General features: G+C 40.5%; 1 protein-coding gene across 2 annotated transcripts in view; it reads left to right on the top strand.

The window, feature by feature from the left end:
• The first annotated feature begins 146 nt into the window (after positions 1-146).
• The window catches only part of CYP27C1 (cytochrome P450 family 27 subfamily C member 1), a 27,790-nt gene continuing 15,230 nt past the window's right edge, over positions 147-12,706 (top strand). For both annotated transcript variants that reach the window (XM_041717287.2, XM_002191004.7), the window contains exons 1-2: positions 147-7,304; positions 11,752-11,942. In XM_041717287.2, coding sequence (XP_041573221.1) covers positions 6,981-7,304; positions 11,752-11,942 — 515 coding nt within the window. In that variant the 5' untranslated portion in view covers positions 147-6,980. The remainder of the gene's footprint in view (positions 7,305-11,751; positions 11,943-12,706) is intronic.

Below are 12,706 nucleotides of genomic sequence, written 5' to 3'. Positions count from 1 at the left end.
CTGTCACCACAGAGGTTATTATTGAATCAAAAAGCATTTTGACTTCTCACAAGGTGAGTTGGAAGAATGTGTGAAAGAAAGATTACCGAGTTTCCTTTTTTTAATGAACTGTTATAATTCTAGAAAACAATAGGGAAATGCTGGTGGTTTGTGGCAGAAGAATGCTTTTTAAATAGCACCTACTTGATAACACTACTTAGTGTTGTATTTAGAGGTGTTATTTTGCTGGTTGTTTGTAGAGCTTTAGGAACAGCCTCTGTTGGTTGAAAATAGGTTGATATAAAGGTTTACCATACTGGAAGGAGCATGCATGGTACAGCTATTCTGGTTGTATGACAAATATGCTTCAGAAGAATATTGAATTCTGTTTCTTGTTAGCATGAATTCACAAATTGAGAATGTAGAAATATTGGAAGCATTTAATAATTGAGAACAGATGGTGCTTGGTTTTGGTCTCTGTATCAGAATCAGGTAATTTTTAAAAAGGGAACTGATCTGCCTCAGTTTAAACTTTGTTTAGGCTCTGAGCCCTACCCTGTAACACTTGATTCTTTATCTTGTGTGAGTCTTCTGCTGCACAACCTGGAACCAGCCATGGCAGTGCTGGAGTGGCATATACAGAAGAGATAGTTGTGCAGTATTCTGGTGCTGATTTCCTCTCCCCTGTTTAAAGCACTGTTTACTTCTGATAGTAGTTTGGACCAGCTCTAATGGCTACAGTTAGTACCAAAATGGTAATTTAGTGTAATGGGAGGGGCCTGTGACTGAGGTTTAGCTGAGCAAGTCAGGCAGTGTTCCTCTGCATAATTCTCTTTTAAAAGGCTCATGAATTGCTTTGAAACTACTCTCCACCCTTCATAAACTTGAAAAAACTCACAACAACCTACTAAATGCAAATGGCTCAATACTGATTCCTGTAATTGTGGAATCACTAGTAGTAGCTGGGTTTAGAATTGCTGTAGTTCATGTGTAGTAAATCGTGACTAATGATCTCACTCCTTTAAGTAATGTCTGTGTGGGATGCAATACATTCAGCATCAAGTAAAGCAGAGTGAGTTTACAAGGCATGAATGACTCCATGCATCAGTGATAGCATCTTGGTATTCAAACTTTAGAATCCATTATGTTGGTAAGATTAAGTGCAGTAATTACTGCCTGCTGTTACTCCAGGCTGTGGCAGCAAGTGGCAGACCGGTGCATTTACTCACTTCAGCTGAGCTGCTGCTGCAGGTGGCAGCACCTGGACCATAACTGGTCAGTCATTCAGGAGCTGCTGGCTCCTCGGGCTTCTGTCCTGCTGGCCCCTCACTACCCCTGCACTCTGGCAATGCATCCGAGGTTCACAGTAGACAGCTCCAGATCTGTAATCCCAGCCCTCTAGGAAACTAAATTGTCCACTAAAGAACAGACAGTGTGGCAGAAGTGTGATTCAGATTATGACTGATGCCAGAAGCAGGTGAACTCAGGGGTAAGTAAATTATTTCTTGGAAATCAATCTCTGGATAGAGGAGGTGTGATTTTCTTGGCTGTCATTCAGGTTTCTTTGCTGGTCCCTGCTCCCTGGCCCCCACCTTGGTTTGAATTCCAAATTGTCTTTTTTTAATATTTGTGTTTCTGATGGGCTTCAATACTGAAGCTTGTGTTTATGTGCCCTTCCTTCTTGTGGCAAACCAGCAAATGTCCATATGAAGCTGTTAATGCTCAAAAGGTGCTGCTGTTACTCATTAAAATGGCATTCTAGACTAAAAGTGCAGTGCTGATGGGGTGGTAATTTAATTTCACAGCTTGACAGCTCACCAAAGCACCAAACTGCAGCCAGTTTCTATGTCTCCGTATGCCCTCCTGATGGTCATTTTTTGTAACACCATGCTTTCCTCTATGTGTTTGAAAGCACTGGACTTCAAGGCAATTAGTGCCATATGCCCTAGGAGGCACAGGGCAAGGATCTAAATCTGTAAGAAGTCTGCAAGTAGAACTGGATTCTTTACAGTTGATTCATGGGTTTTTTTATCAAGGGCTGAATACTAAGTCACAGCAGCATTGGCTTCTTGTTCTGATTTAAATGCCTTCTTTTTGAACAATCTTCTATTAGTATTTAGCCTGTTGAAGTTCAAATTTATCCCGTTTTCAGGAATAAACAGGAATTTAGAAAGCATTTAAAATTCAAACATGCTTTAGAAAGCATTTATACTTCACAACTTGAAAGAATCTTTCAGATGATGGGTTTGAGGACAGTCAGAAAAGGCAAAAAATTATGGTTAACTGTATGGTTTTTTCAGTTAAAAGGTTTTAAGCTACACTGATTTTTTTTTGCTTACATTTCTGACATTGCAGCCCTTTTTCAGCTTTTCTTTGCAAATGTACAGAAGAGCGTATCTCTGCAGTCTTAGCTGAAAGTGTTATTTGAGCAAAGTTAAATGCCTCCTATCAAATCTCTTTTGTGTCCATAAATTATACTTATAAATTATTTATATTTGTAGCTATTTCAACAGTTATGTAAAATACACAGTACAGTATTTATTATACTGGCTATCATAAAATTATGTTCAAATAATTACAAACCAGATATAGCCAAGACTGTTAAAAGGTGAGAATAATTCTAAGAAAACAGAATTCCTGGTAAGATGATAATGTAACCACTGACTGAATACCAGTGTTATTGGCACAAAGAGCTTTGACTGAACTTGGTCAGAGTTCGTGCAAAGAGGAGGGCAAGTTTAAATTGAATTTAGGAATAACTGAACAAAGGTAACAAAGTACAGTTAATCAGACCATTGGGGGGTCTAGACAGAGAGAACAGCAGGACTGTGGGTTTGAAGACAAATTATCCAAAAATAATACATAATCTAAATTATCAATAAGCCAAGTTTAATTTATACTGTGATCCCGTTACATAGCAAAAGTTAACTAAAACTGAAACATGTCTGCTGTGAGGGGGCATGTGCTCCAACTTGTTTGAAATAACAAAAGTCCCAACTGACTTGTTACATAAAACATATTTTCAGGCTCCGAGGACCAACAGGCTAGGACAAACGTCATTGTTTAAATTTAAAGAACTCTGAGTGTGTTTCTGAGTCAGTGTTAAAATGTCTGATAACTATATATAATGGTAGGTTGTACAAGTAGGAGAAAATATTTATCTTTTAAGTCACATAAATGTGTTTTGGTAGGTTTGTGGTGATGGTATAACTCCTCCCTTCTTTATGGTTTGGTGGCTTATGTGGAATTGGAAGGTTTTGTGTAATGGCTACTATACTCACCATTATTCCTGGGAATTGTGGCACTACTCTTTCTGTTACCTGAGACAAGTCTGTATTCATATTTGGGAGGAAAATGGGACCAGACAATGCCAACCCCTCCATCACTTTAAGTTGCCCTCTAAACCTTTAACCCTCTGCTGCTTTTTGAAGTGTTTGTTGGTTCCATTCCTTTACTCTTCCTTTCTCTTTTTCAAGTCTATTCCAGGAAACTTACTTCAGTTTCATTTGTCTCTTGTCTCATGAATTTTGGTGTTTACTCGTAATGTTGGCTACTGAACATTCTTGCAGTTTGCAAGTTTGACCTCCAACTCAGATTCTGCAGTAGTAAGGATGTGAAGTGTGTCAGTAAAGCAGGAACATTAGTGGCACATATGTACACTAAAACTCTTAATTTGAAAGTCAAACAGAACCACACAATTATGATCTGGCACAGCAAAGAGGAGTGAATGGTTTAATTACACATTCCATGTTGTGGTAGCCCACATGTATTCTCTCACATTCATAAACATTCCCTTCCTGTATTCAGCTATTGCACCACCTTACAATTTGGCTTTTGTTGTCTGGAGTGTTCTTTTTTTACAGTTTACATAGAAAAAGAAGCTAGTAGCTGCACTGATGGGTTGCTATGGTATTACTGATGATTACTGTAGAGCAAGGTTTTAATAGTGCACCAGAGCTGCATCTGTTAGTGGCTCTGAATTTCTACTCCCTCTGGCAAACTGCCTAGAAATATCTATTACTTATAAATATTTTTGGCCCACTGGTCATCAGACTTACCTCTGAGCACCACCTGCACTACAAAAAATCAATTTCTGTGGATGTGAATCTATTAATCTCCTTTTGTGCAAGGAAGGTGCTATATTCAGATTTGCATAATGGCATCTTTACACCCCTTTAGATCCTTCTGTTATATCAAAGAAATTTTGCAATTTTCATCATTAATGCATTGCCACTTCGTGTTTTCTTAATTTATTTCTTTGTTACACTCTGCCATTGCCTATAATGTACTCTGGAAATTCTTCAGGAAGGTGTGGTTTTGGCTTTGCTTATTGAACACTGATGTCTCCTTGTAGTAAAATTACAAGATGGTAAGCAGTAATGGAGGTGTCTCAGATACTCCTGGGTCAGGACTCTTCTCAAATGGCATGTTCCACTCTTTCTTTAAAACCAGACCAAATATAAAATCCTATTCAAAATTAATTTTATATGTTGGGGTTGTTTTTTGGTGGGAGTTTGGGATTTTTATTTTAGGTTTTCTGTAATATTTTGTGATTTTTTAAAAAATAAACATCTGTACATAACTTATGAAATAAAGTGTTTCAGACCTCACACTGCTGAGTGTCATATTAAACTCAACAACAGTCTATACAGACAGCAGAGAATCCATCCAATTCCTCAGGAGCTGTAGCACAATGGATTGCTAGCATCTTTTAATGAATTTGGCTCTAATTTAATTGTATAAGCTGCATATATAAACTTGATAGCCAGTAATCACAGAATATTTGACTGGTATTAAAAATTTTGCTGAGGTTTGCCAGTAATGAGATCTGAAGGTCTGCAGCTGTTTTATGGGCTGCACCAGGTGAGCTCCCTGTTTCACTGAAATTGAAGATTCTCTGAGTGTTTACATGTTTTTAAAATAGTTTCTGTGTTTTAGACCATTTTATTGCAAACAAACAGAACTCTGTTTGAAGAAGAAAGTTTCTTCTTCAAAAAGGAAGCTTCTGAGAAGAAACTGATTGTAGGTGGGGTTATACAACACTTAGTTCATATGTTGGGACTACTGCCACCTCCAAAAATTCCTGAGAAGGAAAGCAGGTACTCTTCTAGTGAAGCATTTAAAGGATAAAGCTTCTGAAGCTTTTTCAAGTGGCTAAAAAAAAAATGTCCTACAATGATTTTCATGGAAAAAGGGTAATGGGGGAAAATAATGGAGTATTCCATATATGGAAACTGGAAAAAGGTGCACTCAGAGAAAGCTACTACCAGTTGTAAAACTGTAACCTTTACAGCATAATATATCGAAGTTTATCTCACTAGCATATTAATAGCAGTAGATGCTTTACCTTAATCATGTATGATTTCAAACTAAAAAAAAAAAAAAAAATCAACCATACTGATAGCTGTGAGCAGAAGTTTCTAGGAAGGGTGCACAAATTCCCTCCATCAATCTAGAAATTACAACGTTAATATAATTTAAAAATCTGTGTAACTGTCTCTCTCCAAGCATCCTTAGATATATATGAAAGAAATAATGTAGCTACACTACACAGAAGTGTAGGAAGGAGAACTTCAGAGGTTCTGTGATGAGGTTCTCAAACCTGTTCTTGCAAAGCTCAGTGATAGCAAGGATGTAATGTCCTGCCTTGTGAGGTACAGAGGCTACCTGAAAAAGTAATCAAGAAATCTGTAGCTGCAAACTAAGCCTATAATTTTCTTTCTTCTCTGACATGCACCTTTTTTTAACAAAAGATGTACACATCTGTAGGCTGTTGTCATGGTTGTAGTAGTAATCTTTCTCAGATGAAATAAGTCTGAACCTTCTTACATAGTTTTTAAAAACCTTCTCATTTCTTTTTCCTGTTGGTCTTCTCTGGACCCTTTCAAGTATGATGAAGTCCATTTCAAAGACATGGTTTTAGCTTAAACCAGCATGTACTTTAACAAATTTTATTCCTGTTATATTTACTGCTGTATCCATAAAGACTGATGTGCCTGTCTAACTTCAGAGTTATTTGTTTCAGTGGAGTTATCAGTGCCCAAAGTAAGCATGCACACAGAGCTTAATCAGAATACAGCCTCAAAAAATCTTAGTGAAGATAAATAAGGAAAACAAAAGCCAATCATTTTCACACTTACTAGATTTGCTTTTCCAGCAGTTTATTCATAATTCTGTTCTAGAAATGTGGATCTTCCTTGAGACTTTCCTCTGTCCTCAGCTTTTATCCGAGTGTCTGACTCACTTAAAAGATAGTGTCTTCTAGTGTCATTTCAGAAATGAATCAACTTTTTACAGATAATCACTAACACTTTTGGAATTACATAGAAATACATATGAAAATAACACAAATACTTTTTAAACTGTGCAGATTTCTACAAAAGTTGACACAAACTGCTTATGCAGTATATCCTGTCCAAAAGATAAATCATTCTGCAATACAAATAACATCTCTGAATATTGTAATTTGCATGAATTTTTTTGTGTAAGGTAAGGAAGGTTACTATGTAAGACCAGTGCTACTTATATATGGATGCACAAATGTTTTTCATATACCTTACAGGATAATCAACGATTCTGAGAGAACTTATTGCAGAAAAAACACTATTTTCTAGCACAGGGGAATGAATTAATGCCGCACACCAAAAAATACGCTTAATCCTGTTTTTTTTTTCTTAAACAGGAGAAAGATGGGGTGAGATTTCACTAAACTAATGGGTGAAAGAGGCAAAAACTGGACTTTGCACGTATAATGGGTAAATTTATCTGATTTGAATTATACAAAATAATAGGTTCGTTCTATTCAAGTCTCATCCCAGACCCACCCCCCTTTTCCAGCCCTAGGGGAGGGAGCGTTAAATAATGGTCTGTGTAAACTGATGCTCATGCAGTAAGAGTTTGGAGAAGTGCTGCTTGTACAAGTTAAAGCAGGCACTGAAGAAAGAGCAACCAAATAAAAAGCAGCTGCAGGAGCAAAGTGGACCCTTCTGAAATTAAAAGGCATGTCTTTCTTCACCAGAGTTTTGACGATGAAATGCAAGCAGACACTTGAATGTGAGAGGACTTACTTTTACCAGGCGCTTCTGGCCAGCAGCAGGTTTCCCGGGCAGCCGCGGCCGTGCAGCAGCCAGCCGCTGGAGGTGCGGAGCAGCCCGCGGGCAGCGGCGGGGAACAAAGGCGAGGGGCGCGGAGCGGAGCTGCTGCAGCCCCCCCCGCGCCGCCTGGGCAGGGTGAAGAGCCTGCACGAAATGCCCGGCCCCAACACCCTCTACAACCTCTACGAGTTCTTTTGGAAGGACGGCTTCGGCCGCATCCATGAAATCCAGGTACAGTTCTCTCGGGTACTTAACGCTTTAATCACGCCAGCATTACTTAACCTTTCCTTTCCTCCCCTGCTAAAGCGCTGGGGAATCGCCGGGCTAGCAGCACCGCAGCTGGGCACCGCCGCGCCGCCTTCCCGCTGGGGAGAGCCGGGTTTCAGGGGATCCCCGCTCCAGTTCCCGCAGCACCGGAGGCTCCGGCAGTTTTGTTTCGCGGGGGATCCCACGATCCCGGCTCCCGGTGCCCCGGCGCCCGCCAGCGCTCCCCGCGCATCTTTGTGCGCGTTTCGAGAAAAAAAGAACACCTTTTTTTTTTAATTTTTTTTTTTTTTTCCAAACTGAGCTGTTTCACAAGCCTCATTTTTGGCGGGCAGGGCTGGCAAACGTGGGCTTCCCCGGACTCTTATCCCGCAGCGCCCACCCGTGCGGTGAGGCTGCGCCGGCGGCCGAGGCACCTCCGCCGCTGCCCTTCCCTCAGCGCGGCCCGGCGCTCCCCGCGCTCAGAGACCATTTTGTGTCTCCTACGCCGGCCTCCCCTTACATAAATACACTCTGCCTACCCCGGTGCCCTGAGGGAGCGGTAGATGCGCCGGGCCCCGCTGCCGTCAGCGCCGCCCCCGTCCCCCCGGCGGGAGGCGGGCGGTTCGAACGCGCCGGGGGGGCGAGGCCCTGCCCCGCCAGCGGCCGCCACATGGGCGCGGGGGAGGGGAGCGGGTGGCGGGAAGCGGGGCCGGATGGCGGCGTGAGGGGAGGGGAGGGAAGGAGCGAGGGCGGGCGGAGAGCGGCTCCTGTCACCTGGCGTGCGGTGGTTCTGGAGCGGGAGAGGCGGTCAGGCGAACCAGAGCCCGGGTGGGGCTTGAGCAGCGTCCCGGGCACCTCCCCAGCGGCGGGGCCGCTCCGTCGGGCGCACCTGGTGAGGGCGTGAGGCGCGTTATCCCTCAGCGAGGATCTCTGCAGCGCCTCGGGGATGCTGGCGCGGGCAGCACTCGTTACCGTAAGGCTGTCGCTATCCAGAGATGAATTGTTTTGGTTGCTTGGCCAAACATGTGGGTTTCATTCCTAAAAAGTCACAGCGCATCTCCTGAGGCCCTTTCCCCGTGTAGTCCAAGCGATTCTGAAGGAAGCGCTTTGTATATAAGGGAATAAAGCCGCGTGTTTCACTCTTTTGCAGCTGTGCATCCATAAGATTTCCACCGGCAGTACATATCTCGTTGTGAATACCTCAAATGGGGCATATATTATTTTGCTTTTCTTAGTGACCTTTCCTAAATCTCTAGGAAGAAATTCACAGTCAGCCCCAAGAGGTATTCTGCCTGAAAATTACTGAAATTTCAGGAAAAAATGAAGACAGAGAAAGGGAAATAAAAATAGAAAAGGGAAAGTAAAGAAAACCGAACTTTAAATGGTATTAGAATCAAAACTTGAAAGTTAAGGTTTACAAAGGGCCTAAAAACAGAGGAAAAGGCAGGAGACGGGAAAAAAAAATCACATAAGTTGCTTATTTTTGTCCAGCTTTCTTATATTTACCATTTAGATTTTTAAGAAGAAATGTTAGGATGTATGCTCTATTCCATGTCAGTCAAACTAGATTGCTAATGATGAATTGCTCAGCTTGATTGCTTGCTAACTAAGACATGCACATGAAAGTTGAGGACAACTAAAGCTCTTTGTTTCATTCTGTTTCTTTTTTTCCTCTAACCTCTGTGGTGGTGTACAGAATTTGGGAGGTACTCATCATAGTTTCATAACACTAAAAAAGATGCTACCATTGGTTTCAAGTTCTTTCACTGTCAAAACAAATTATTAAATGAAATATTAAAAAGAATATAAGATATCCTAAATAGTATATCCTTTTTGCTACCTTTAGCTGATATGGGTATTTTCTTCTTTAGTGAATACTATTCCTAGAAAGAAAAGTGTGAGGAAGAATAAGGAGAAGTTGCAATATAATACTAGTTTTTATTCTGCTTAGAGTCTGAAGAATCACAGGATGCCCTGTTTGCCTACATGTCAAATGTAAGTAGGCATTAAATTTAACAGTCTGATAAATTTAACAATACAGTGAACACCAGGAATGAATTAATCCCAAACCCTTTGGTAAACAGCACAGCTACTTAAACGATGTCCTTTGGTGCACACAAATATTTGTGTGCTATATGCAGAAGGGGTGGAGAAGCTGAGCGCTTTTTCACAAAGGAGGTTCTGTTCTCAGTAACATGATTCCAGTTAGTCCTGGCCAAAGTAGTAATGCCTACAGCAATCATGACAAAAGGAAAGTATTTTTAATTTGGTGGGGTTGGATCTCTTTTGTCTCATCAGTGCTATGCAAGGATAAAGAAAATAAAGGTGAAGAAGGAGGGATTCGGATGCTGGCAGTTTGAATTTATGATGTGTGAAAGAATGACTGGTGTGAGGGGGGTATGTGAGGCACTAGAGTGAAACATTTTCAAGGTTTGGAACAAGGGAAAGAAAAAACCCATGTTGTGATAGAAAATATGGAAATAGAAATCCTGGGCATTTTTTTTAATGCATGAAGTTGATAGAATGGTGTTCAGTCTATTGAAAGAAAGGGATATCCAAATACTTTGTCCCTGTCCATTTCTGGTTTAAAACTAGTATTCAATTTATTTGATTGGATAGCTTGTCACTTGATTTATTTTCTGTTGAAGTTTGTTGTCCCATGTAAACCTCGCCATCACTGAAAAAATAAACTGCTCCATAAATACCAAAATTTGTTCAACTTGTTTTTCTGTGACTGGTGTCCTGTATTCCCCTCACTCCACTGATTTTTTTCTTGCCATACTTCTTTCCCAACTCGTGCTTTCCTTTCAAGACACTCTCAAAGTCATTATCTCCAAGTTCAGTATCCCTAAAGTATTTCAAAGGCAAGAGATACATTGGGTTTGGGGAGTGCTTGTTCATACACTGCTCTGTCTGTGGTGTTGGTTAGGAGCAGACCAGGCAGAAATGACAACTGAGTTCCTGCTGTAGCATTTCCCTCATCAGGATGACTAATACATGTGTCTCATAAGAATCCAGATGCTGATTTTTGAAAATGGTAAGAATATTGTTGTGAGAGACCTATAGAACTTCAACTGAAATTGGCCAAATTGTGTTCCAAAAGTAGTTAAGAGGTGACTGGCAGAGACCACAATTGCACAACTCATGTTTTATTTGGAAACCAGACAAAAAGAAGTACATTTTTTTAAGTGTACTTTGTATCATATTCTGAAGAGTGATTCATGTGTCTTAAACTTATTGTTGGCAATTAAACAATTAATTTCTGTAACTAAGATTGAATAAAATATATTTCACATAAGTTAATTTTGGGTCGATACTAGACTTTCACAAGTGCAATTGGTGTCAAGCATCTTTGGTTTATAATCAGCATAACTCTGTGTGCAGATGTCTTTGGATTGGAATGTAGGTAATGTGTCAAAGTTAAACTTTGGTCAGTTTAACTTGTCTTAATACTTGAACCAGAAGTAAAGGCTTTAAAATTGATTTTCAAAGTCTTAATAAGATTTTTTAAATAACTGCTTTGCAGTTTTGCTGGGTTTTCCCCCCTCTGAAATGAGGATGTACCTCAAATCCAAGGGAATTTGTAAGAGTTGAGATTTTCACTTTGTGACCATGTCAGAGTGAAATTTATTTGAAATAATCAGTAAGATTTCATGGGACAGTGACAGTGTAACCTTACTGGAAAACTTTTTGGGTTGCTTTTGTTTGTTTTTATATATATACACACCTTAATTTTTTTCCAATTCTCTTTATTAATTTCCATTCCTCTCATTTGCCTCCAGCCTGAATCACACAATTTCTGGATCAACTACTCAATAAACCTGACTGCAAGGATAAGATCCCACCTTTTCCTTTCTTTTTCAGAATTAGCTTATGTCTCTCTCAAGTTCACTGCTGACAAATCTGTTCCAAAATGCAGATTTTTTTCACTACGCTATTGTGCTGTTCATTATTCTTGGTTAGGTGTGAGAAACTTATACATAGCTTCTTTATAAGCAATTAAGTGGTAGAGTAAGCAGTTATTCACAAATTGTATTAAATTATATCTTTGTATTATACTGGTAATTTAACCCTATATGCTTCCAAGTTTTTCATTTTTGCAGACATTCTTTCTAACCTGTTTGATCTGAAGGGACGTGTTTTGAAGTCCTTTCATCTTCTCAGTGTTTGGTTTCACTCCCACTCTGTGCCTTAGAGCTTTGGGTCTTTTCAGTCAGGGTCCTGAACTGTGTGACCTCTCTGTTTTCCTTGTGAATATTTCACAGTAATGCTTAGATGCTTCTCCTGCCATTTCAAACTGTTCTTTGAATGGAAGGCTGGGGATCAAATTCTTGATGTGAGAGTTTGTGTATGACAAATTGTCAGTTTCCTTTTGTGATAGTTTTCCTTAGTAATACTTGACTTCTGTTTCTCTTTGTTGGTGATGCTGTAGCAAAAACACACTCAGGAATATGGAAAGATCTTCAAGTCTCACTTTGGTCCCCAGTTTGTTGTATCCATTGCAGATCGAGACATGGTTGCTCAAGTGCTCCGAGCAGAAGGCAGAGCACCACAAAGAGCCAACATGGAATCCTGGCAGGAGTACAGAGATTTACGGGGGAGAGCCACGGGGCTCATTTCTGCGTAAGTGTTGTCAGTCCTTCACTTTCCTGCTTTTCCTGTGTAAGTTTAGTGATTTTCTGAAGGACTGTAAAGGTCATCTGGGAAATCAGGCTTTTCTGTGTGGGGAAATTTGTGTGTCTAATGGGAAAAGGGAGTAGGTATTTATGGTGAATGCTGTGAATTTGTTCTGCTGTGAAGTTTCAAAGGGATGGTAATGATGTGTAGTTGAATGTGCAGTGAGCTACTTTGCATGAAGACATTCTGTGGATCAACAGGAGCTGTCTGAGCTGGCTCACTTACCTGCAAGCAGTTTTACAGAATAGAGCTCACTAACTTTGGCACTGCACTGCATGAATGAGGGTTTATTGCATCAGTTCTAGACTGTTCTATCTAGCAGGCAGTGTGCTGTGTGGAATTGTTGGCTCAGATTTGTTTTAGCTATTGTTCACTGAAGTGCCCCCTCAGTAGACTAATGTAAGGAATGGTCAGTTCACACTGTAGTGCATCCCCACACAGATATTTTTGAGTCTGGCTGATTCCAGAGGAGCTATCTGTCTGTACAGCTTGCATAACCTGGCAGCGCATGTGGGTGTGGTTAGTTGCCACTGGGAACTACTCATGGTCCCCACTGACATAGGATGTTTATTTAGAGGGAAATTAATTTCCTGAGTCATGGACAGTCTGTTTTTGCATGGTAGCAAAAGGCTCCATGTACTGCACTTCAGACTTAAATCTTAAGCTGCAGTTGAGATTCAAACTACCAATTCCTTGATATTTAGTGAGAA

Source organism: Taeniopygia guttata, chromosome 7 (assembly GCF_048771995.1).
Source record: "Taeniopygia guttata chromosome 7, bTaeGut7.mat, whole genome shotgun sequence".
Classification (NCBI taxonomy): domain Eukaryota; kingdom Metazoa; phylum Chordata; class Aves; order Passeriformes; family Estrildidae; genus Taeniopygia; species Taeniopygia guttata.
This window is presented reverse-complemented; position numbering and strand designations above follow the sequence as displayed.